The sequence below is a fragment of the Syngnathus typhle genome, linkage group LG4 (assembly GCF_033458585.1).
Source record: "Syngnathus typhle isolate RoL2023-S1 ecotype Sweden linkage group LG4, RoL_Styp_1.0, whole genome shotgun sequence".
In the NCBI taxonomy this organism is placed as follows: Eukaryota; Metazoa; Chordata; class Actinopteri; order Syngnathiformes; family Syngnathidae; genus Syngnathus; species Syngnathus typhle.
Genome location: NC_083741.1, coordinates 3332501 through 3355765, shown reverse-complemented (window position 1 = coordinate 3355765; position 23265 = coordinate 3332501). Strand labels below are relative to the sequence as shown.

General features: G+C 43.3%; 1 protein-coding gene across 1 annotated transcript in view; it reads right to left on the bottom strand.

Annotated features, from left to right (window-relative positions):
* Positions 1–17580: 17580 nt before the first annotated feature.
* The window catches only part of LOC133152430 (cell migration-inducing and hyaluronan-binding protein-like), a 233489-nt gene continuing 227804 nt past the window's right edge, over positions 17581–23265 (bottom strand). Inside the window, 3 exon segments of the mRNA XM_061276012.1 lie at positions 17581–19047; positions 20660–20760; positions 20947–21104. Of these exon segments, the coding sequence (XP_061131996.1) occupies positions 18920–19047; positions 20660–20760; positions 20947–21104 (387 nt within the window). The 3' untranslated portion in view covers positions 17581–18919.

Genomic DNA, 23265 nt, shown 5'->3' with positions numbered 1-23265 from the left:
GGCACCGCCATTTAAGCCTCGGGGTTCAAAGTAACCTTCTGAATAAAATGCATTAAAAGTTCACGTTCATTACAACTTGTTTTTGGTGAGCAAAATGTCAGAAGAATTGAATTTAAATGCTGATTGATTGGGTTTTAATACAATGCAGATGGTCCAAACAGTGCGACTGCTTTGTGTAATCTCTCAGTCACATGGCAGAGTAAGAGAAAGGGTTTAGAGCCATTTGACGCAGGTCACCTCGCGTGCATTCCTACTAAAGCTCATAATAGTCACAAGCAACACAGCCAGAATAAGCAACAGCCATAGTAGTGTTTCAAATTAGTATTTTTGTTGTTTTTTTCTTCAAGATACCGCGGTGTATAAAAGTGATCAAGTCATCACAAAAAACACACAAAAAATCCTTATATAAACCGCACCTGACTATAAACCGCAGGGTTAAAAATCTTGGAAAAAAGTCGCGGCTTATAGTCCGTAATTTAAGGTATATCATTTCTTTTTGGTGAAGTAAATGAGTGTTCCGTCTTTAGATTGGTCTGTGAACGCACCTTGCTTCAACGGCAGAACACGAATGAACTTAAAATACCAATTTTTTCTGTGTATAATGCGCCCCCATGTATAATACGCACCCTAAAAATGGCATGTTGATGCTGGAAAAAAGCCTGTACCCATTTATAATACGCACCCAATTTTTATTTTTTATTTTGGAAGTTGCAATGATCGTCACACACACAGGGAGGCAATGGGTCTCATTTTTATAGTCTTTGGTATGGTCTTAACTAGGCTGGATGTATTTTTTTTTGTTGCCGTTGATTTCTCCAACTGCCCGTAAAGGCACCACCGCGATCAGTGCGGACATGTAAAAAAGGCGTGCGGACATGTGAAAAAGGCGGCTCTGTATGGGAGAGAAGTTGAAGAGGAATAAAAACACCCTTGGAAACTAAAACTTGGCCCACGTCGTGACTCGGAGCCGCAACAAATGTTTCGGATTTGTATAGGGTACATTGTGACAGCAAACGAGCAGGTGATCGAGCAAGCGTCTGATACGAGAGCATTGCGTTCGTATGGAGCGTGTTTGAAGTGAACAACAGAGACGAAAGGAACAAGGCAAAGTGTTGTGAAATAAAATATTACCTGTAATACGCATTTTGTTATTTGCTGATTGAAACTGCTAATTAAACTGTGAATTGAAACTAATAGGAAGAAAACTGAACTCTCGCTCTTTATATAGCTGACGTGTCTTGCGCATCCGTTCTGCGCATCGGATCCATAGTGCGCATGCACAGTGATACTGTTGTATGCTCATGTCAAGGATGCATACACCTCATCCACCCTCCCCCCACTTGGTCGCTCGGATCACAACCTCGTCCATCTGGTCGCAGACTACACCCCGGTGGTGAAACAGCGTCAACGTGAGAGGAGATCTGTGATGTTGTGGTCTGAGGAATCTACTGCCAGGCTCAGAGACTGCTTTGAGAATACAGACTGGGAAGCTCTCTGTAGCCTCCATGGCAGTGACATTGACAGTGTGACCCACTGCATTACGGACTACATTAATTTCTGTGTGGAGACCACTGTGCCCTCCAAGTTGGGCCGGTGTTTTCCCAACAACAAACCCTGGGTGTCCTCCGAGATAAAGGCTCTGCTTAATGAGAAGAAGAGAGCCTTTGGTTTGGGGGATGTGGTGGAGCTGCGTAGAGTCCAGAAGGAACTCTGGCTGAAGATCAGGATAGGGAAGGAGAACTACGGGAGGAGGCTGGAGAAGCAAATGGAGCTTAACAACGCCAGGAACATCTGGAGGGGTCTGCAATCCATCTCGGGCCATGGTAAATGCGTTGATCGGAAACCAGCTGATTCTGTTCTTCAACAGATTTGATTCCGCCTCCCCTCCGCCCCTTCACCCCTCTCTTTCCCCAGCCTGCTCCCCCCCCTCCGCACCTCAGCCTGCCACCTTCAACACTCCAGCCCCCCCGCCAGCTCACCAACCCCCTCTCACCCCCCCCGAAGTCGCTCTTCAGTCTTCACTCCATCAACCCAGTCTTCCAACACCCCCTCTCCTTTACAGTTCTTCAGGTGAGAAGTCACCTCAGAAAGCTCAAGGCAGGGAAGGCCCCAGTCCAGACTGCTCAGGGACTGTGCAGACTAGCTGAGTGGTGTGGTCATGTACCTGTTGTCAGGAACAGAGACAGGGTGACCAAATGCAGCACGATCCTTTATTGAAAAGGGAGAAAGGGGAAGTGGAACGCTGGACTCGCGATCTGGCTGGTGTGGCTGTGCAGAAGAGCGCAGCGTGTAGTTGTGGTCGGGGCGAGCAAGTAGTCGGCAGGCGGTGATGGGAGCGTGGTCGGTCAGTTTACGGATGCGGTTGGCAACAGAGAAAAAGGCACAGGCTGGTAGGCATAAGCACAGAGAGCGAATGGGTACCATACAGCAACGAACTGACAAAGGAGTGACTGGATGACAGGGTTTAAATAGAGAGACTGACAGTGGTGGGTGATTCAGCTGATTGGGGCGTGGCCGAGTGGCAGTGACACCTTTTCACCCTGATCCTGAACAAAGTTCCAGCCCTGTGGAAGATCTCCTGCATGGTCCCCGTACCGAAGGTGCCGCGCCCCAAGGAGCCTAACCACTTCAGGCCTATTGCCTTGACTTCCCACCTGATGAAGACTATGGAGAGGTTCATCTTGGGTCACCTGCGTTCACTGGTGGGAACCCAGCTGGACCCGCTGCAGTTTGCTTACCGGCCTGGTGTTGGGGTGGACGATGCAGTGATTTATTTACTGCACAAAACACTGCTTCACCTGGAGGACATCGGGATCATGTTCTTCGATTTCTCCAGCGCTTTTAACACCATCCAGCCATCACTGCTCAGGGTGAAGATGAAGAAGGCGGGTGTGGACCAGCGCCTGGCTTCATGGACAACAAACTTCCTCACCAACAGGTGCGTGAGGTTTGTCAAACGCGCACTTTTTATTAAAGTGCCACCGGCTCCCCGGTAACGGGTTCAATAAGCCGGGGTGAAGGGACTCGTCCGCATCTAACCACCCGTGTTAAATTAATTCTACCAGAATCAATCTACCGTTTTTTCCGTGTATAATGCGCCCCCATGTATAATACGCACCCTAAAAATGGCACGTTGATGCTGGAAAAAAGCCTGTACCCATGTATAATACGCACCCAATTTTTTTTTTTTATTTATTTATTTATTTATTTATTTATTTATTTATTTATTTATTTATTTATTTATTTATTTATTTATTTATTTATTTATTTATTTATTTATTTATTTATTTATTTATTTATTTTTTAAGTCCCAATGATCGTCACACACGCAGGGAGGCAATGGGTCCCATTTTTATAGTCTTTGGTATGGTCTTAACTCGGCTGGATGTAAATTTTTTTGTTGGCGTTGATTTGTCCGACTGCCCGTAAAGGCACCACCGCGATCAGTGCGCACATGTGAAAAAGGCGTGCGGACGTGAAAAAGGCGGCTCTGTATGGGAGAGACGTTGAAGAGATATAAAAACACCCTTGGAAACCAAAACTTGCCCCTTGTCGTGACTCGGAGCCGCAATAAATGTTTCGGATTTGTGTAGGGTACATTGTGACAGCAAACGAGCAGGTGATCGAGCAAGCCTTGTCTGATACGAGAGCATTGCGGTCGTATGGAGCGTGTTTGAAGTGAACAGCAGAGACGAAAGGAACAAGGCAAAGTGTTGTGAAATAAAATATTACCTGTAATATGCATTTTGTTATTTGCTGATTGAAACTGCTAATTAAACTGTGAATTGAAACTAATAGGAAGAAAACTGAACTCTTGCTCTTTATATAGCTGACGTGTCTTGCGCATCCGTTCTGCGCGTCGGATCCATAGTGCGCATGCGCAGTGTTTTTACTGACTAAGTGTGTTGGGCAGGATGGCTGAATGCGATGCGCGATTGACAACAAACAAGAAGAAAGGTGATTTCAAGTTTTATTTCGAGGGAGATTTGTCATGTCTCGTCCCCAGTTTTGCTATGTGTCTAGGTTGCCATAGTTTCTGTTCGCGTCGCCCCTCCCTTCCTGTGTCACCTCAATCAAAGTCAAAGTCAAAGTCAAAGTCAAAGTCAGCTTTATTGTCAATCTCTCCACATGTCACAACACACAAAGAGACCGAAATTACGTTTTTCTCTATCCCACGGTGATGAGACACATAACACGATAGACATACAAGTACGCGACACAATATAAAAACAAGAAGGCAAAAATTCAAACAATCAATAGTAAGAGTGATGAATAAATAATAAACAGATAACACAATAAATAAGAGGAGCAAAACGGAGCCAGCAAGCATAGCGCAAAAGTAAAAAACATCATAAACAAAAAGGCACAAACAATAAATAATAAGAGTAATAATAAATAAACAGATAACACAACAAATAAGAGCCAGTGTGCATACAGACAGTACAGACAGTAAAAGTACAGGACGCTACGCAGAACGGGGGAGCGAGTTCAGGATCCTAACAGCCTGGAGTATGAAGCTGTTTGAGAGTCTGGTGGTGCGGGAGCGCAGGCTTCTGTACCTCTTCCCAGAGGGCAGAAGCTCGAACAAAGAGTGAGCGGGGTGACTCACATCACTCACAATCGTGGTCGCCTTGCGGGTGAGATGGGAGGTGTAAATGTCCTTCAAGGAGGGGAGCGAAGCACCAGCAATCTTACCAGCCGTGTTCACTATGCGCTGCAGGGCCTTCAAGTTGTAGTCAGTGCAGCCGCCACCCCAAACAGCAATACAGCTGGAGAGGACGCTCTCAATGGTGCCGCGGTAAAATGCAGTCATGACGGCCGGAGGAGCGCTCGCTCGCCTGAGTTTCCGCAGGAAGTACAGGCGGCGCTGGGCTTTCCTTGCCAGTGATGCGGTGTTGGTGGACCAGGAGAGATCCTCACTGATGTGCACCCCCAGGAACTTGGCGCTGCTCACTCTCTCCACCACAGCACCGTCGATGGTCAGCGGCAGGTGTTGGGTGTGACCCTTCCGGAAGTCCACAACAATCTCCTTGGTCTTGTCGACGTTCAGCAGGAGGTTGTTGTCCCTGCACCACGTGGTCAGAAGGTCAACCTCCAGCCTGTATTGAGTCTCGTCTCCCTTGGTGATGAGACCCACCAGAGTCGTGTCGTCAGCAAACTTCACGATACGGTTGTCGCTGTAGGTTGCAGTGCAGTCATGCGCCAGGAGGGTGAAGAGCAACGGACTGAGCACGCAGCCTTGGGGGGCCCCCGTGCTCAGCGTGATGCTGGCGGAGATTTTGTCGCCAACACGTACTACCTGTGGCCTCTGACAGAGGAAGTCCAGTAGCCAGTTGCAGAGGTAGGCACTGAGGCCCAGCGCGTCAAGTTTGCTGATGAGGCGTTGTGGCACAATGGTGTTGAAGGCAGAACTGAAGTCCATAAACAGCAATCTCACATACGAGTCCCTCCTCTCCAGGTGGGTGAGGGCCGAGTGGAGGGCAGAGCAGATGGCATCCTCAGAAGACCGTTTGGCTCGGTACGCAAACTGGAAGGGGTCAATGGTGGGGGGGAGAACGGATCGGATGTGCTCCATGACAAGCCGCTCAAAGCACTTCATGATGATGGGCGTAAGTGCCACGGGGCGGTAGTCATTGAAGCAGGACGGAGCGGGTTTCTTCGGCACAGGTACGATAGTGGCAGCTTTGAAACACGACGGGACGATGGCCTGCTGCAGGGAAGTGTTAAAGATGTCCGTGAAGACATCCGTCAGCTCACCAGCGCAGTCCTTCAGGGCCCGACCCGGGATGTTGTCAGCAAGCGCCCTCCTCACGCTGTCGGCGGAGAGGCACAGGGGCAGCTCGTGTGAAGGGGGAGTGGCCTTCAGCGGGCAAGTGCTGTTCTGAGCGTCGAAGCGAGCAAAGAAGCGGTTGAGGTCATTGAGCAGACGGACGTCGCCTTCACAGCTCTGCGGCGCGGGCTTGTAATCCGTGATGGTCTGAATGCCCTGCCAAAGGCTCCGTGCGTCCCTGCTGTCCTTGAAGTGGGCGGTAATTTTGCACGAGAACGCCCTCTTTGCTTCTTTGATGCCCCGGGACAGGTCGGCCCTCGCAGTCCTCAAGCCAGCCTCATCCCCTGCTCTAAAGGCTTTGTCCCTGGCCCTCAGCAGCCTGAAGACAGCCCCTGTCAGCCATGGCTTCCGGTTAGCCCGAGTGACGATGGATTTTGAGAGAGTCACATCATCAATGCACTTCCTGATGTAGGAGGAAACAGAGTCAGTATACTCCTCAATGTCTGTCCGATCGTCGCAAGTGGCAGCCCTCCTAAACATGTCCCAGTCAGTAGAGCCAAAGCAGTCACGCAGTGCATCAGAGGCACCCTCAGGCCACACCCGTACCTGCTTGCGTAATCAATGTAACGTGTTTTGTATTTAAGTCCTGTCTGCCCCTCGCTCACCGTCGGATGATGTCATGATGTCTGTTTGGTTTCTGTTCCTGTCTTTGGTAATGTCACCCTGTCTTTTTGTTCCACGTCTTTGTCGGTCAGTCCTGTTGTTGGTTTTGTTGTACCATGATTTTCTTAAAAAAAAAAAAAAAAATTAAAAAAAAAAAAAAAAATTTAAAATTGTACCCATGTATAATGCGCACCCCAGATTTTAGGACAATAAATTAGTTAAATTTCGCGCATTATACACGGAAAAAAACGGTAATTTCTATATGACGCCAATCCCTCTCAAGTCATCCGACGTGCGAGCCGAGTAACTCAATTCGAGGCGAGTTGTCGAAATGACCCCGCCATAATGATGGCTCCCTTCGGTTGTCTGATGCTTGTGATATGTCACGGATATTTTTAGATGTCTTTGTTAAGACCTCAAGGATTCATTAATTTACTAGAGCGCCCTCGCCCTAGCTGAGCTCAAGATAACTTCTTCGAACCAGATCTGACAATTCCTGATGTTAAGCATTAAAGCCGTCTTCACTTTAAAAAGAATTGAATGGATTTAAAGAATGACTATGATAGGGAAATAAAGACATTTTAAAGTTGTAATTACCGCATATAAAACCATGCTCAACATAGTTAATACGAAATAATCAATACCGAATTAAGGCTTAAGAAGAGATTTAATGAATAAGCAAGAAAAATAATTACAAGTCGAAAAAAACAAAAAAAACAAGACTCACCCACTCGGAACAAAAGAGGAGACTAAAGGTCTAAACTCCAATTTGGTTGAACAAGTCGAGTGATCGGCTCTTCTTTGTTCCAAAATCTGAATTCTGTTTAAAAAAGAGGAAAGGTCTGGCCGTGAGGAGCATACCCAAAAAAGTAAGATTTGCGTCTTCCCCTTTCTGCCCGGGGCGGCTTGTCTCCTCTGCCTTCCTCGAAGCTTAAAATTTGACAAAGTCCAATTCGAAGACTCTGGAAATTCATCTTGGTAGATTTTGTTTCAATCTCAAAAAGAATGAAAAATCCATCTTCGTTCTTTTACTCCGGGCAGCGTCACGGCCATCGCCCTGACTAGGAACTGTGTCCGGGCAACATATTTATAGGCTTCTGGCAGTACCTCATCGTAATTATGTAGGTGCACCACTGGTTGTCTTGGCAACCTTGCTTCAAGCAGCAACCACTGCGCCTGACCGCAGTCCGTCACCGGATGCAGATGTTTCCTGTTTTGCTCGTTCTTTCTTTCACTATTAGCCCTTAATGTCTCCTCTCAACTTAATACATTCAGGTATGGATGGAACACCAATGTTAAATACAGGTTGGACAAAACATTGCAACATGAATCACATATATCTTGTCTAATAAAGATCAATCTCAAGACATAATAGTACTTAACACAATATTGGGTTCCTCCAACTTAAACACATATATTGATATTGCTCAAGCTGTTACATCTTAAAATTATGGCATAGCAAACTCATATTCCAAAATTGTGCGTTGCTACGTGTTTGAACAGGTCGTGTCCTCCCAATTGCTACCAATTTAATTTATTAGATTTGTTAATTTCCATCAGGTCACCCCTATGTCAAGCTTTAACACCATCTCCTGGTGAAATTTTGAACTACTATATGTTATGGGATAGCCAATGTGCCTGGGCCAAATTCAATACTTAATTTTACACCATCTCGTACCACCATGCCACTTGACAGGTTACATTGCTGTGAGTCTGACGTGGTGTGTCCCCCAGGGTACGGAGCTTTCTCCTTTCCTTTTCACCCTCTACACTTAGGACACCGCACACTGCCACATCCAGACGTTGTCCGACGACACGGCCAATGTTGGATATGTTTCGAAGGGGAACAATCTGGAATACAGGACGGTCATCAAGGACTTTGTCAGCTGGTGTGAGCTCAACCAGCTTCAGCTGAAAACCAGCAAGACAAATGAGATGATTGTAAGCTTTGGGAGGACAGCACCCCACTTAACTCCGGTGAACATCCAGGGATCAGACATTGAGGCAGTGGAGAACTACAAATTCCTAGGTGTTCGCCTTAACAACAAACTGGACTGGACTGATCACACCCACACCCTGTACAAGAAGGGCCAGAGTCGGCTCCACCTGCTGAGGAGACGGAGGTCCTTTGGTGTGTTCAGGGCTCTCCCCAGGACATTCTATAACTCTGTGGTGGCCTCAGCCATCCTCTACGCTGTGGTCTGCTGGGGTGGGGGCAGTGCGGGACAGGGAGAGACTAAATAAGATGGTTAGGAGAGCGAGCTCTGTCCTGGGCTGTCCCCTGGACTCCATTGAGGTTGTAGGTGAGAGGAGGACGTTAATTAAGCTGAAATCCATCATGGACAACACCTCTCACCCCTGCCATGACATTGTGCAGTCCCTGAGCAGCTCCTTTAGCAGCAGACTATCCCACCCACGGTGTAGGGAGGAACGGTTCCACAGGTCCTTCATTCCCTCTGCTGTCAGACTCTACAACATGCGTGGCACCTGATAAAATCGTGTTTCGTCTCTACCGCTACTAGCGGCACTTGTCTTTGTCCTTGTCTGTTACCGTTTTTTTCCGTGTATAGTGCGCAAAATTTAACTAATTTATTGTCCTAAAATCTGGGGTGCGCATTATACATGGGTACAAAAAAAAAAAAGAATTTTTTTTTTTTTTAATTTTTTTTTTTTTTTTTTTTTTTAAGTCCCAATGATCGTCACACACGCAGGGAGGCAATGGGTCCCATTTTTATAGTCTTTGGTATGGTCTTAACTAGGCTGGATGTAATTTTTTTTGTTGGCGTTGATTTCTCCGACTGCCCGTAAACGCACCACCGCGCTTCGTGCGCGCACGGGACAGCAAACGAGCAGGTGATCGAGCAAGCGTCTGATACGAGAGCATTGCGGTCGCATGGAGCGTGTTTGAAGTGAACAGCAGAGAAGAAAGGCAAAGTGTTGTGAAATAAAATGCACAGAACGGATGCGCAAGACACGTCAGCTATATAAAGAGCGAGAGTTGTTTTCTTCCTATTAGTTTCAATTCACAGTTTAATTAGCAGTTTCAATCAGCAAATAACAAAATGCGTATTACAGGTAATATTTTATTTCACAACACTTTGCCTTGTTCCTTTGGTCTCTGCTGTTCATCCTAAAACACAAAGGCGCTCTTTAAGCAATGCGACAGTGAGCGCCCGGCGCGCTGCGGTTGCGCGACCGCACCAAATTAAGCTCCCTGCGCAGTGCGCACTGAGGTCCACTTAAATTTTAGAAAGTACATCAGGACTTTAAAAATATCTTCTAAATTTCAGCGACGGCTCTGTCACAATAATCGACCAGCCCGGTGCAGTTGGGCGGTCGGCGGCGCGCTACGGTTGAGCGTTCTCTCGCGCGCTCTCTCTCTCGCTCTCTCTCGCTCTCGCACACACGCAAACCGGATATCATACGGAGGGCGCCATTACAGATGCGCAGAACGGATGAGCAAGACACGTCAGCTATATAAAGAGCGAGAGTTCAGTTCTCTACCTAAATCCGTATTACAGGTAATATTTTATTTCACAACACTTTGCCTTGTTCCTTTCTTCTCTGCTGTTCACTTCAAACACGCTCCATGCGCACGGAGCGCGGTGGTGCGTTTACGGGCAGTCGGAGAAATCAACGCCAACAAAAAAAATTACATCCAGCCTAGTTAAGACCATACCAAAGACTATAAAAATGGGACCCATTGCCTCCCTGCGTGTGTGACGATCATTGGGACTTAAAAAAAAAAATAAAATAATAAATAAATAAAATTTTTTTAAAAAAAAAATCATAAAAATTGGGTGCGTATTATACATGGGTACAAGCTTTTTTCCAGCATCAGCATGCCATTTTTAGGGGTGCGTACTATACATGGGGGCGCACTATACACGGAAAAAAACGGTATTTATTCTTTTTTGAATTTGGCACTTGTATTCTTCCACTCTTATGCGCTGCTGTGAAAGTCAATTTCCCCGCTGTGAGATGAATAAACTTCTATCATCATCATTAAATAAATAAATAAATAAATAAATAAATAAATAAATAAATAAATAAATAAATAAATAAATAAATAAATAAATAAATAAATAAATAAATAAATAAATAAATAAATAAATAAATAAATAAATAAATAAAATATTGTCAATGGGAACTTTAACTTGCTTGGGGTCGGATTTTGTTTTGTGTGACAGCTCGTTCTTTTTCTCTGTCTTTTGCGCTCTCTCGCGATAATGTACTGATCCTCTGTCCCATCTTGAGTCTTTGTACAATTCCAACAGCTTTCAAATGACATTTCTGCTGAATGTGACACTTGAGGTAGTCCAACTTCCATTCCTTCCATATTTCTCCCTCCGTAAACTCGCTCGCCACTTTGGCTTCACTGCATGTTTTGCAGAGGAGACCTTTCTCATTCGAAAAAGGGAAAATCGCACTCAGTTTCACCGTGTCCTCTTGTCGTTGCAGACACTTCGACAGCCATTCAATCTTAAAAGAACTGCCGCATCGCTTATTTATTTTGGCTTGGCGAGTGGATGTGTCGCTGCTCATTCGGTTTGCCATGATTAGCTAATTTAGCATTTGCATCGCTTGACTCTGCCGCGGTGTCGTTAGCTAGCTAACCTGCGCGGCACGGATAGGCATGACACATGTTCAGGCACTGTCAATCCTACGATTGGCTATGTAGCCTAAATGAACCATATCATATCATTGGCTGGACACCGGTCAATTACTGATTTACACTACAAAAAAGCACAGAAAGAAAATCATTTGCCCACTAATCAGATTAGATCACGTCTAACATTGGATATTAATCAATCAGCTCATGCTAAATTTCATTTTGTGCGCAGCATGGAGTTTCTTGTGCGCAGAGACTGCGCGACCAGTGCGCAATTGCGCAGCTGCGCAGTTTAAAGAGAACACTGCTAATTAACTCACAATACACCCATCCCCTCTAGCGGCCAACAAGACGTTGTTTCAATACAGTGGTGTTTAGATTATTGTTTCGTTCTGGAATTCATCTCCCACGAAAAACGAGGGATCGCTGTACTTTCACAGAAATTAAACACGTCCCTCCATCAATCCAAGCACGGTAGCTACTCTGGACGTGCGGTCAGTGCCTCCCCAGTCATGAACCTCACCGCACGTCACTAGTAGCTACATATACATTTCGAGAAAGGTGAACCATGAATATAGCAGTATCGTGTCTCCTACCCAGATTCAACTACCGTAATTTCCGGACTATAAGCCGCGACTTTTTTCCAAGATTTTTAACCCTGCGGTTTATAGTCAGGTGCGGCTTATATAAGGATTTTTTGTGTGTTTTTTGTGATGACTTGATCACTTTTATACACCGCGGTATCTTGAAGAAAAAAACAACAACAAAAATACTATTTTGAAACACTACTATGACTGCTGCTTATTCTGGCTGTGTTGCTTGTGACTATTATGAGGTTTAGTAGGAATGCACGCTAGGTGACCTGCGTCAAAGGGCTCTAAACCCTTTCTCTTACTCTGCCATGTGACTCAGAGATTACACAAAGCAGTGGCAATGTTTGGACCATCTGCATTGTATTAAAACCCAATCAATCAGCATTTAAATTAAATTCTTCTGACATTTTGCTCACCAAAAACAAGTTGTAATGAACGTAAACTTTTAATGCATTTTATTCAGAAGGTTACTTTGAACCCCGAGGCTTAAATGGCGGCGCGGCGTATTTATGGATTTTTACGTCCTCCAGGGTGCGCTCTAGCAGGAAGCAAGAGCGAGACAGATGAAGAAGAAATAATGCGCCGAAGAAGACGTGCTAGTTTGTCAAGACGGACATTACTGAAAGGAAGCTTTTATACACAAACCGTCATTATGGGGGACAAAAGAAATGCATATGATGCCGCTTTTAAGCTGAAGGCAGTCGATGTTGATGACATTGTGTTGCATCACCCTTTTCTTTATTTCGTGGTCCCGTCTACTCTGGAGCTATACGTGTCGCTCGCTAGTTTAATGTAATTTAGCGCTTCGTGCATGAATAAAATTAGCATGAACAGACCCTCATCACACTCGAACGAATGCATAAAAGCGATGACGAAAGAGAGACTGAGAAAGTGTGAGGCGAAGGATATCTATTGCTATTCCAATCGGACACTGAGGAGGAAGACTTCGATGGTTTCAGTGCACAGGTGGAAGAGTAAGACGATGAAGCTCTTTATTTGACTTTTACTAGTATGTGTTTTTAATCAGCCCTGTTAGTGCTGTGATACCGTGTTGCTGCTGTGTTACCGCCGCGTCTCAGTGACTTTTACCGGTATGTTTTATTTAATCAAACCCTATTAGTGCTGTGTTATTTCCGTGTTGCTGCGGTATTACTGCCGCGTCAGAGGCAGTGTTTGGATAGAAATGTTAAGGTATGTTATTAAAATTTAAAAAAAGCTTTCTGTGTCCAGTCTTTCTTTGTTAATAACTCACGTGCACACTTCCGTGTTGCTGCGGTACTACTGCTGCGTCACAGGCAATGTTTAGAAAGACATGTTAAAGTACGTTATTAAAACCTTAAAAAGGCTTTCTGTGTACTGTCCTCCTTTGTAAAAAAAACGTGTGTGCACGTGCGGCTTATAGTCCGGTGCGGCTTATATAAGAAAAAACCTAAAATATCCCCGAATTTTAGCTACACCGGCTTATAGTCCGGTGTGGTTTATAGTCCGGAAATTACGGTAAACACTGTGTGTAGAAAATGAATGGATGGATATTCTTCCTTAAAAACGCCATTAATGTCAGTCCTTATGATGGCTGATTTCTAGTAAATCCCTAAAATAAAATCGTAAATACATAAAATATAGTCAGTATTACAGTACACCATTTTTTTTTGTGTGTGTTTTTTGCGAAATAAGAAAAGGACTCAGGCCATTATTGAAGATTGTGCCCTAGAAGAATGGTTCCATGATTTAGTTGTGTATTGACGCCTAATATTTGGAAACAAATCTTGGTAAATACAAAGTTCAACTGTTTGATGAGATAGAAAATATACCGTTTTTTTCCGTGTATAATGCGCAAAATTTAACAAATTTATCGTCCTAAAATCTGGGGTGCGCATTATACATGGGTACAAATTTTTTTTTTTTTTTTTTTAAGAAAATCGTGGTACAACAAAACCAACAGGACTGACCAACAAAGTCGTGGAACAAAAAGACAGGGTGACATTACCAAAGACAGGAACAGAAACCAAACAGACATCATGACAGTAACACAAGCAATGATCCGACGCACTATACACTAATACGCAGCCTAAAAAAGGCATGTTGATGCTGGAAAAAAGCCTGTACCCATGTATAATACTTTACTAAGTGTGTTGGACAGGATGTCTGAATGCAATGCGCGATTGACAACAAACAAGAAGAAAGGTGATTTCAAGTTTTATTTCGAGGGAGATTTGTCATGTCTCGTCCCCAGTTTTGCTATGTGTCTAGGTTGCCATAGTTTCTGTTCGAGCCGCCCCTCCCTTCCTGTGTCACCTCAATCAATGTAACGTGTTTTGTATTTAAGTCCTGTCTGCCCCTCGCTCACCGTCGGATCATTGCTTGTGTTACTGTCATGATGTCTGTTTGCTTTCTGTTCCTGTCTTTGGTAATGTCACCCTGTCTTTTTGTTCCTCGACTTTGTCGGTCAGTCCTGTTGTTGGTTTTGTTTTCTAAAAAAAAAAAAAAAAAAAAAGAAAATTAAAAAAAAAAATTAAAAAATTTTTGTACCCATGTATAATGCGCACCCCAGATTTTAGGACAATAAATTCGTTAAATTTTGCGCACTATACACGGAAAAAACCGGTAATTTTTTTAAAATTTGCATTTAGTTTAAGGTTTAACTTCACCTTGCAAGGCAGATGGTTACACAGGATGACAGTGTGGAAAGTTAGGTTCATCCACATCACAGATGTCAAACTCCAATCCTCCGGGGCCGCATTCCTGCATGTTTTCATATTTTCCCTCGTTAAACACACTTGATTCAATTGATCAGGATTATTATCAGGCACCTGTAGAACGTGAGGATGAACTGATCCACAGAATTTGAACATCTGATCTGTAAAACACTATTTATTGTCTTTGTTCTGAGCCTTTAAAAAAATTGATAAACTAATGAGGCAAGATGGCTACAGGTACAGAAGTTATTTGTAATGGTTGCGGATCAATTACTGACGTGTTATGTAAAAATTACTTTTTACGTGCTTGTGTGCATATTTTAAAGACGTTGTCCTACCCAAATACCGTAATTTTCGGAATATAAATCGCGTTTTTTTTTTAATAGTTTGGGGGGGGGGCGACTTATACTCAGGAGCGACTTATATATGTTTTTTTTCACAAATTTTTACTTGATCATTAACACATCACTTACTTACAAGTATAGTTGACCACTTCACGTTATTTTTAGTATAGTTGATCATTTTACATAATTTGATATCTTTATCTTGAACATATTCAAAACATGAAAAATAGAGAGAAAAAATCAAATAAAGTAATTAACACTTCAAAGCGCCATATCCTCTGGACATGTCCTCTGTCACCAGGATGACATAAAGGACGAGAAATTTGATCGATGGATTTAATGATTTGGAGTGACACAAATGGTTTGATAATATTGTTGTTTATGTGATATTTAAAATATAGTTTATAGCACACGGCATTGTTGACAAAGGACGATCGATAAAAGACGAGAAATTTGATCGATGGATTTAATGATTTGGAGTGACACAAATGGTTTGATAATATTGTTGTGTATGTGATAGTTATTTAAAATATAGTTAATATATCGTTGTATGGGCCTGTGGAATAATTTGAATTGCGGCACGGCACACGGCATTGTTAACAAAGGACGATCGATGGATTTAATGAATTGGAGTGACACAGATGGTGTTAGGGTTTGCAGAATATCTTCATCGTATGATTATGTTGGAATGTAACCTGTAATAATTTAATTAGTTTGTCCTGTCTAGACAAAATTAGTTTACCACTGATTGACTAAACGCAGAGGAAGCAATCAAAGTTGCTTTGTTTGCAGAAGTCGTAAAAGGCCCCCTGCTATGCTTTGATCAGGAGGGGACCGTCTTCACCTTATCCTGTGTGTTCCCACACCCCCACTTTCAACCCCACTCTGTTTCTCTCAATAAATAAGCACCTGACGAGGCCTGAGTCAGACTTCATTTGACCATCGCTGTAAGCACAGCGACGAGTGAACTCTCCGCCTGCAGGTGCCTAAAACGACTAACTTGACTCCAGTGTGGTTCTTGCAAAATAAGTTAGAGTGAGCAACACCCTAACAGATGGTTTTATAAACGTGTTATTTATGTAATAGTTTTTTTTAAAATAACTTAATGTTACGTCAGGCCCGTTCTCAGCTCCTCGTTTGTGTTTGTCACGTTAGTTAGTTTATTGTTTAGCACATATTATTATATCAATAACTGTGCAAGGAGGGAGACGAAGCCTAGGGCTTGTAAAGAGCTCCACTCCTTCTAACACCCAATTCCAACCCTTAATGCCGAGTGCCAAACAGGGAGGCAATGGATCCCATTTTTGCAGTCTTTGGTATGACCTGGCCGGGGTTTGAACCCACAACCTTCCAGTCTCAGGGCGGACACTCTAACCACTAGGCCAGCTGGTTAGCATACCGTATCATTTAGCCTGTGTTGCTCGTTTATGTATGTTCTTGGTGTTGGATTTTGTCGAATAAATTGGCCCCCAAAATGCGATTTATACTCCGGAGCGACCTATATATGTTTTTTTCCACATTTTTGGGCATTTTATGGCTGGTGCGACTTATACTCCGGAGCGACATAGTCCGAATATTACGGTAGTTTGGTTTGCAAAATGCCTGCCCACCCATCAAGAGTACAACTAATTAATCAAACTAATCTTACATCTGCTTTTTACCTCACAATTTGTCAGTTAATCCAAGGCTGGACTACGCTGTCTAGAACAGGGGTGGGCAAACTTTTTGACTCGCGGGCCGAACAGGGTTCTAAATTTGGACCGGAGGGCCGAACCAGGAGCAGATGGACGTAGTGTTTGTGTGAAGTAATATAAGCGACCTGTAAAGGTCATTGCATAAAAAAATTTGGTAGGTAGTAAAGCATGGATATTCCAAACAAGTTTTTTGAAAACAAATGCAGTTATTAACAGCATTAAAATAATAATAATAATAATTCACTAAAAAACTGCTATCAGTGATTCTCAAAATATGACACTGTTATTATGAATAACAGTCTCCATCACTTAAGTGCCTGCAGGTCAGATTAATGAAAGATGTTTATCTTATGAGATCACATCAAACGGCAAACATTCTGACCAAATATATCATCTTGAAGAATCGGTGAAAGCATACATCCAAATAAAGCAATCAAAACTGCAACACGGTGAGGGGTATCTGAAAATCAGAGCAGAGTTTTAACTCACAAACATCTGGTAACAGAGGTGAGGACGTCGCGAACGTCGAGCCAAATTGGTCACTCTTTTTTTAACATTCGGCACTCACTTCTTTTCTTCGGGCCACTCATTTTAATGGAAGGATTCCAGGGGAAGGTTTGTGGGTGGTTTTAGCGCAAAACGGTATCTGAAAGCTCAGCGCGCGAATTGCAAGAACGCCGTCGTCACAGCCCAGGCTCTAAATTCGGGGCTGATACAAATAGAGCGCGAGTGCGCCATGTCCGTACTACTGAGTACGTACACGCACTTGTGAGTGTGCACCGAGCTTTCTGACACGGCTTCCGGTAGTAAATGCGCAGGCGAGCGCTTCGCCATCTACTGGGGAAACGCAGTCATTGCAGGCAAAATGACCAAAAAAAAAAAAGTTTAATAATACAATTTGTTCAGGGTTGGCGGGCCGGATTAAACGGTCCCGTGGGCCGGATGTGGCCCGCGGGCCGTAGTTTGCCCACCCCTGGTCTAGAACGTAAACCCATTTAAACCAAAAAGTAAGAAGTGACGGGAGACTTAAAAAAATATGTAAAACGGTGGATGAAGTGTGGTGCGATTTGTCATCTTTGGAGTATTTTCACCATGTCACAACACATAAAAAGTTCAGTGCTGTCCTGTAACTTTGCAGGATGCCAGTTTTGAAATGTTTCAATTGGTTCTTTGTTCTTGCCACTGTGAAATAAATATACCAGTCAATCTCTCATCAGCATTATTTATTTATGTACAAAAGTCTCAAAAGACAAACACTAACGTCAGGCTCCAATCGCATACAACACATTCATTTTGTTTAGTGAACAATGCATATGCAAGTTTGCAGGAGGTTGAAAAATTGATCTATTACCTTGACATGTACACAGAGGACAGAAACAACGTTACAACTCAGATGATGTTCATTGCAGATTTGGATTGGTGGAGTCTGTACAATAAATAAGTATAAAATATATGCCATATCTGTGGAATTTTAAAAACAAGTCAAACATACAAAACACTGAATTACTCCTACACCCTCCGAAAAAAGACCAGCTATTTCGGCAAAGGGAGGGTCCAGATTGGAACAAATGTTTCTGCAGGACTTTTAAATAAGAAAATTACATCTATAAAAACTCCATCATTTGACATTTAGTGGATCCTTTAGTTATAGGCTTTTTGCTGGTTCAACACTAAAAATACAGAGCAATGTATCACATATACAAGCTACTATTACACAACTCTGCATTGGATGCTAACAATGACTAGATTTTTCTTTTTGTTGAGTAATTGAGTTTAATAACATGGACAATTAGGACCCTTGTTTCACAGATTACCGATAGCCACACTTTCATGGAAATTGATGTTGAAGAGGTCGCTGGATGACATTATAGAAATCCAACACACAGTTGCAACAAAGAGGAAATGTCAGCGACCAAGAAGCAAACCCAGCAGATAAGAGCTTTTAAATATAAAGTACATGCGCATAAATTTGTCTTTTTCCATAGGTAATATTTAGCTTGACAAAAATAAACTTAGTTGTTGTCCAAGCTTCAGCTTTCAACTGAACTCTGCAGTTTTAGACACTTAAAATATCTGACAAGCGTGGCCAATCAACCATCATCTGCCAAGCTTCTTAGCTTTCTCAGACAGCAAAAGGGTCTTCACCTTGTACTCACATGTGTTTTCTGACAATAACTCCTCAGGGGCATGTTATGCAAAATGCCAGCAGGACTATAGTAATGATTAATGTGCTCGTGATAGAAGTGCAGCGTCTCAAACTTCCCGTTAGGGTACGAAAAGTCGGCCATAATTCTGCATCATAATTCTACGTAGAGTTTAAGCCGTCTAGTAATGAGCTGGTCTCATAGTCCTCCTGGACAATGCTTCCCATTCTCAACACAGCCAAGCAGACAATTCCTCTTCAAAAACACACCACTTGGACCTGGACCAGAAAAGTCTAAAGTCAATGTATAGTGCATCGTCTGAGTATGTGTGTGTATTTTTTTGTTTTGTTTTCATGATATTGCAGCCACATAGGCTCTTTGTTCTTCCCGTTCTGCCTGTCACTCATAGCTTCATCTTGTGGACCACAGGGATTGGCAGGACCTGGTGGACCTTGGCTCTGTCGGGGTCCACTTCCAATCGAATCCAGTCAGGGTAGAATGAGCCCTTGAAGCCTACAAACGCCAACTTATCTACAGGAGGAAAACATTGAAGAGGGTGTGAGGACCTGATGTGAAGATTGTTGCTTCTAAGCAAGCTTCTTCTGGGTTTGTGTTGACTCTGGCTTGCGTGCCCAAAACTGTTGAGTAGGTCTGGTTATTTTAGTATCTTCTCCCAGTCCAAAACCACAAATGATTGTAGCACATAGTAAGTCTCAGTTCATAGGTCATACCTCAGAGGGAAACTTTTCCTTTGGCTCTGCAGGGCTTGAGACTAACTTTGTAACCTGACATTTTAGAAGTAGAAGATTTGTGTGATAGGGCTAGAGTAAATATCAAAGTGTAAATATTCATCCCACTTATTTACACTATATTACTGAACTGTGGAGTGCAGGTTTGTCAGCAACAAAATATATTCAGGAATATTTTTTTTGTTTTAATCAGTAAATTACTGGTTGCTTGGGTGCGAGTAGATGAAAATTGCAGTTTCACGGTCTCAAATTATGAGAGGCAAAATGCCACCATTTTGGTGTGACATGTTTACCTTTAATGTGTGAGGAATCCCTTGAGATAACATGTTCGGAATTGGCGCATTATAAATAAAATATACCTAACTTGACTTATGATGTCTATTCCCCACCGTCTGTTGTCTTCCGGGTTAGAGCACGCTGGCGTCAGATTTGTTGACTGCCGCTTCTGTCCCGGACCGTGTCCGTTACTTGTTTTTCGTTTTCCCGTTTTCAGTGCACCCGTCTCTTCTTTTATTTTTCTCGTGTTGTGTTCCGTCCACCTCGCATCCCTGCAGCTCCGCTCTCACCTATCTGTCTCCTCTACCAACTACGTTAGCCAGCTAGCCAACAGCCAACTGGACAAAACCACCACCGGACCCTCCTGCCTCCCAACTCGGAGCCTGTGGCCGCCTGCTGCGGACTCGACGGCAGCTCTGGCCCGGCTCTCTGGCCTTCCGTCCGGCGTCCGCGGGGGACGGGCTCCACTCCCTGCGGGCTCGCTAACCGTGGCTCTGCTCTGTGCCGCCGTGGTGCGTTGGGGCCTGCCGTTCGAGCGGGTGCAGTCGAGGTCGACTGGCATCACCACCTGGTCCACTGCTCCTTCCACACGAGGCTGGGATCCTTCGCCGTCGCCGCTACATCTGTCCGGCATTTCCCCGATGGCTCACCCATCTCCTCTTTTTGGACTATCAACCCCCCGTCACCCCCACCTCCCGTACTGGCAACCTCAACAACCTCCGCTCCCGCCCCCCCTGCTCCTCCATCCATCCCCTTTGCACTGCTGACCGATGTCCTGTTAACTATAACCTACTGTCTCTCTCCCCCCCTCCACTCTTTTTTTTTTATTCTATGTAAAGCGTCTTTGGGTTATTGAAAAGTGCTATATAAATCTAATGTATTATTATTATTATTATTATTATTATTATTATTATTCATCTAGTATTTAAACAAATGCTCTGTGCTTTCCAAATATTGTCAGAGATAGATGTATGGATGCCCGAGTTTGGCATTTATTATTTTATGTCCTGAAACAGCATCATTCATTGTAAATTAGCAGACTACTATTTTAGTTAACATTAAGGTTTACACTACACATTTAATTGAAAAACAAATCATATTTTGTTGTCAGAAATTACCTTTCAATGGCTTTCCTGAGTACGCTCCAAGTCGCTCCAATGCTTTGGTCCATGGACCTCTTGTTATGAGACGGCCTTTTGATGTCAGGAGAACAACAGAACTGGAGAAAGATAATAAAGATAATAATAATAAAGAAACCGTGGTTCAGGTCACTCCAATTAATCACATTTCACAAACTTGTGTAAGGAAAGTAATCATTTTAGTTGGATGTTTTTACTGCATTCAGTTCATCATGAATCAAAGATTTCTGTAGTGTTGCTGGTTACATTGTAAAGCCTGCTCTTACCCATCTTTCAGTCCACTGATGTAGTTGTTTATCTGCGCAGGCACACCCTGAAGGATTGAGTTCCTGAAGCCTTTTCTCTCTATCACCTTGCCATCATGCCCATCGATTACGGTTAGCTGCACGCCATCTTCTGGTTGGTACATTTTCCGGCCATTCACCTGTCATTGCCAGTCATTCACATAACTTTTTAAAGTGCAACTACACACTGTTCAGCATTATTTAATCAGACGCTTAAAGCAATGTTTGTAAATATACAATGTATTATAAAAATACCGTTTTTTTTCATGTATAATGCGCAAAATTTAACTAATTTATTGTCCTAAAATCTGGGGTGCGCATTATACAGGGTTACAAATTTATTTAATTTTTTTTTTTTTTTAAGAAAATCATGGTACAACAAAACCAACAACAGGACTGACCGACAAAGACAGGGTGACATTACCAAAGACAGGAACAGAAACCAAACAGACATCATGACAGTAACACATGCAATGATCCGACGGTGAGCGAGGGGCAGACAGGACTTAAATACAAAACACGTTACATTGATTGAGGTGACACAGGAAGGGAGGGGCGACGCGAACAGAAACTATGGCAACCTAGACACATAGCAAAACTGGGGACGAGACATGACAAATCTCCCTCAAAATAAAACTTGAAATAACCTTTCTTCTTGTTTGTTGTCAATCGCGCATCACATTCAGCCATCCTGCCCAACACACTTAGTAAAATTCATAATTGACGACACATCGTTTGATGCGATGGTGCAATCCTTGATGGTGTGTTATTGTCAAATATTGTTTGTTTTTTAATCTCCATCGCGGACCGGACGTCATACGGAGGCAGTATCACTGCGCATGCGCACTATAGATCCGATACGCAGAACGTCCGAACGCCTTTTTCACATGTCCGCACCGATCGCGGTGGTGCCTTTACGGGCAGTCGGAGAAATCAACGCCAACAAAAAAAAATTACATCCAGCCTAGTTAAGACCATACCAAAGACTATAAAAATGGGACCCATTGCCTCCCTGCGTGTGTGACGATCATTGGGAATTTAAAAAAATAAATAAATAAATAAAAAAAAATAAAAAATTGGGTGCGTATTATACATGGGTACAGGCTTTTTTCCAGCATCAACATGCCATTTTTAGGGTGCGTACTATACATGGGGGCGCATTATACACGGAAAAAAACGGTAGAAGGTATTTTAAATAAGGAAGAAAAAAGGAAAAAGTCTTAGCAGTTAATAATTCAGGGTTACATGAGGCAAATGTGAGCTACTTACCCGCTCGAAAACTTAAACATACATATGAACTAGGGGTGTAACGATACATCGATACACATCGATTAATCGATATAATGCTCTACGATTTATTGGCATCGATGCTAAAGGTAAACATCGATTTATATCGCCGTGTTTGACCTCGGACATTAGACGCGACTTTATTTTGAAATCCAGTTCATTGTTGCTTGCTTCCTCTTTCCGGGAGCAGGGAGCAGTGCGCGGCGTTGTTGTGTTGTGAGCAGAGCACGCACGTGAAAGGGGAGGCGACAACTAGTACGCGGCTCCTGGGCTGGTGCTATGACTAGTGTCCAAAAAAGACGAGGAAATTTGCTCCCCTTTAGGCTTCAAGTCATTCGTTTGGAAGCACTTTGGATTCCAAAGAAAAGATGGCTCAACGGACAAGACACGTGCAGTTTGTAAATCCTGCCATGCGGTGATCAAATATTCAGGGAGCACAAATCTCGCCGCACATTTAAAGAAAAAACACGACATCAAAGTTCAGTGTTAAAGTAAGCAATTTGTATACTACAATACTCTTGTAATTTCCTAAATAAAGAGTTTGCAGTACCTTGTTGATCTTGCGTATGAATTGTTATAAATCAGGATATTGTTCTATATTTTTTTATTTAAAAAAAAAAAATCAATCGTAGAGCACTATATCGCGATATATCGTGAATGAATCGCAGCAGGCTTTAAGATATCGGCAAATATCGTATCGTAGTTCTTTATATCGATATTATATCGTGAGAAAACCCGCGATTTACACCCCTAATATGAACTGATATTAAAGTTTAGTACTACTTTCTCTACCTCAGTCATTAGCGTTCCGTTGGCTTTTATACCTAGTCAAGAAAACAGGGCCCAATTCAGAAAAGGTCCTCAGAGGACCCAGATTATGTATCATTTGCACTAATCTGCGCAATGAATGGAAAATAGTTAGGTGTAGCCTGATGTGCATTTCTGAGGTGGGACACACCTGAGCAAACAAACAATATGAAGGAACCAATCAGCAAAGAGCGGGCATGACTTTGA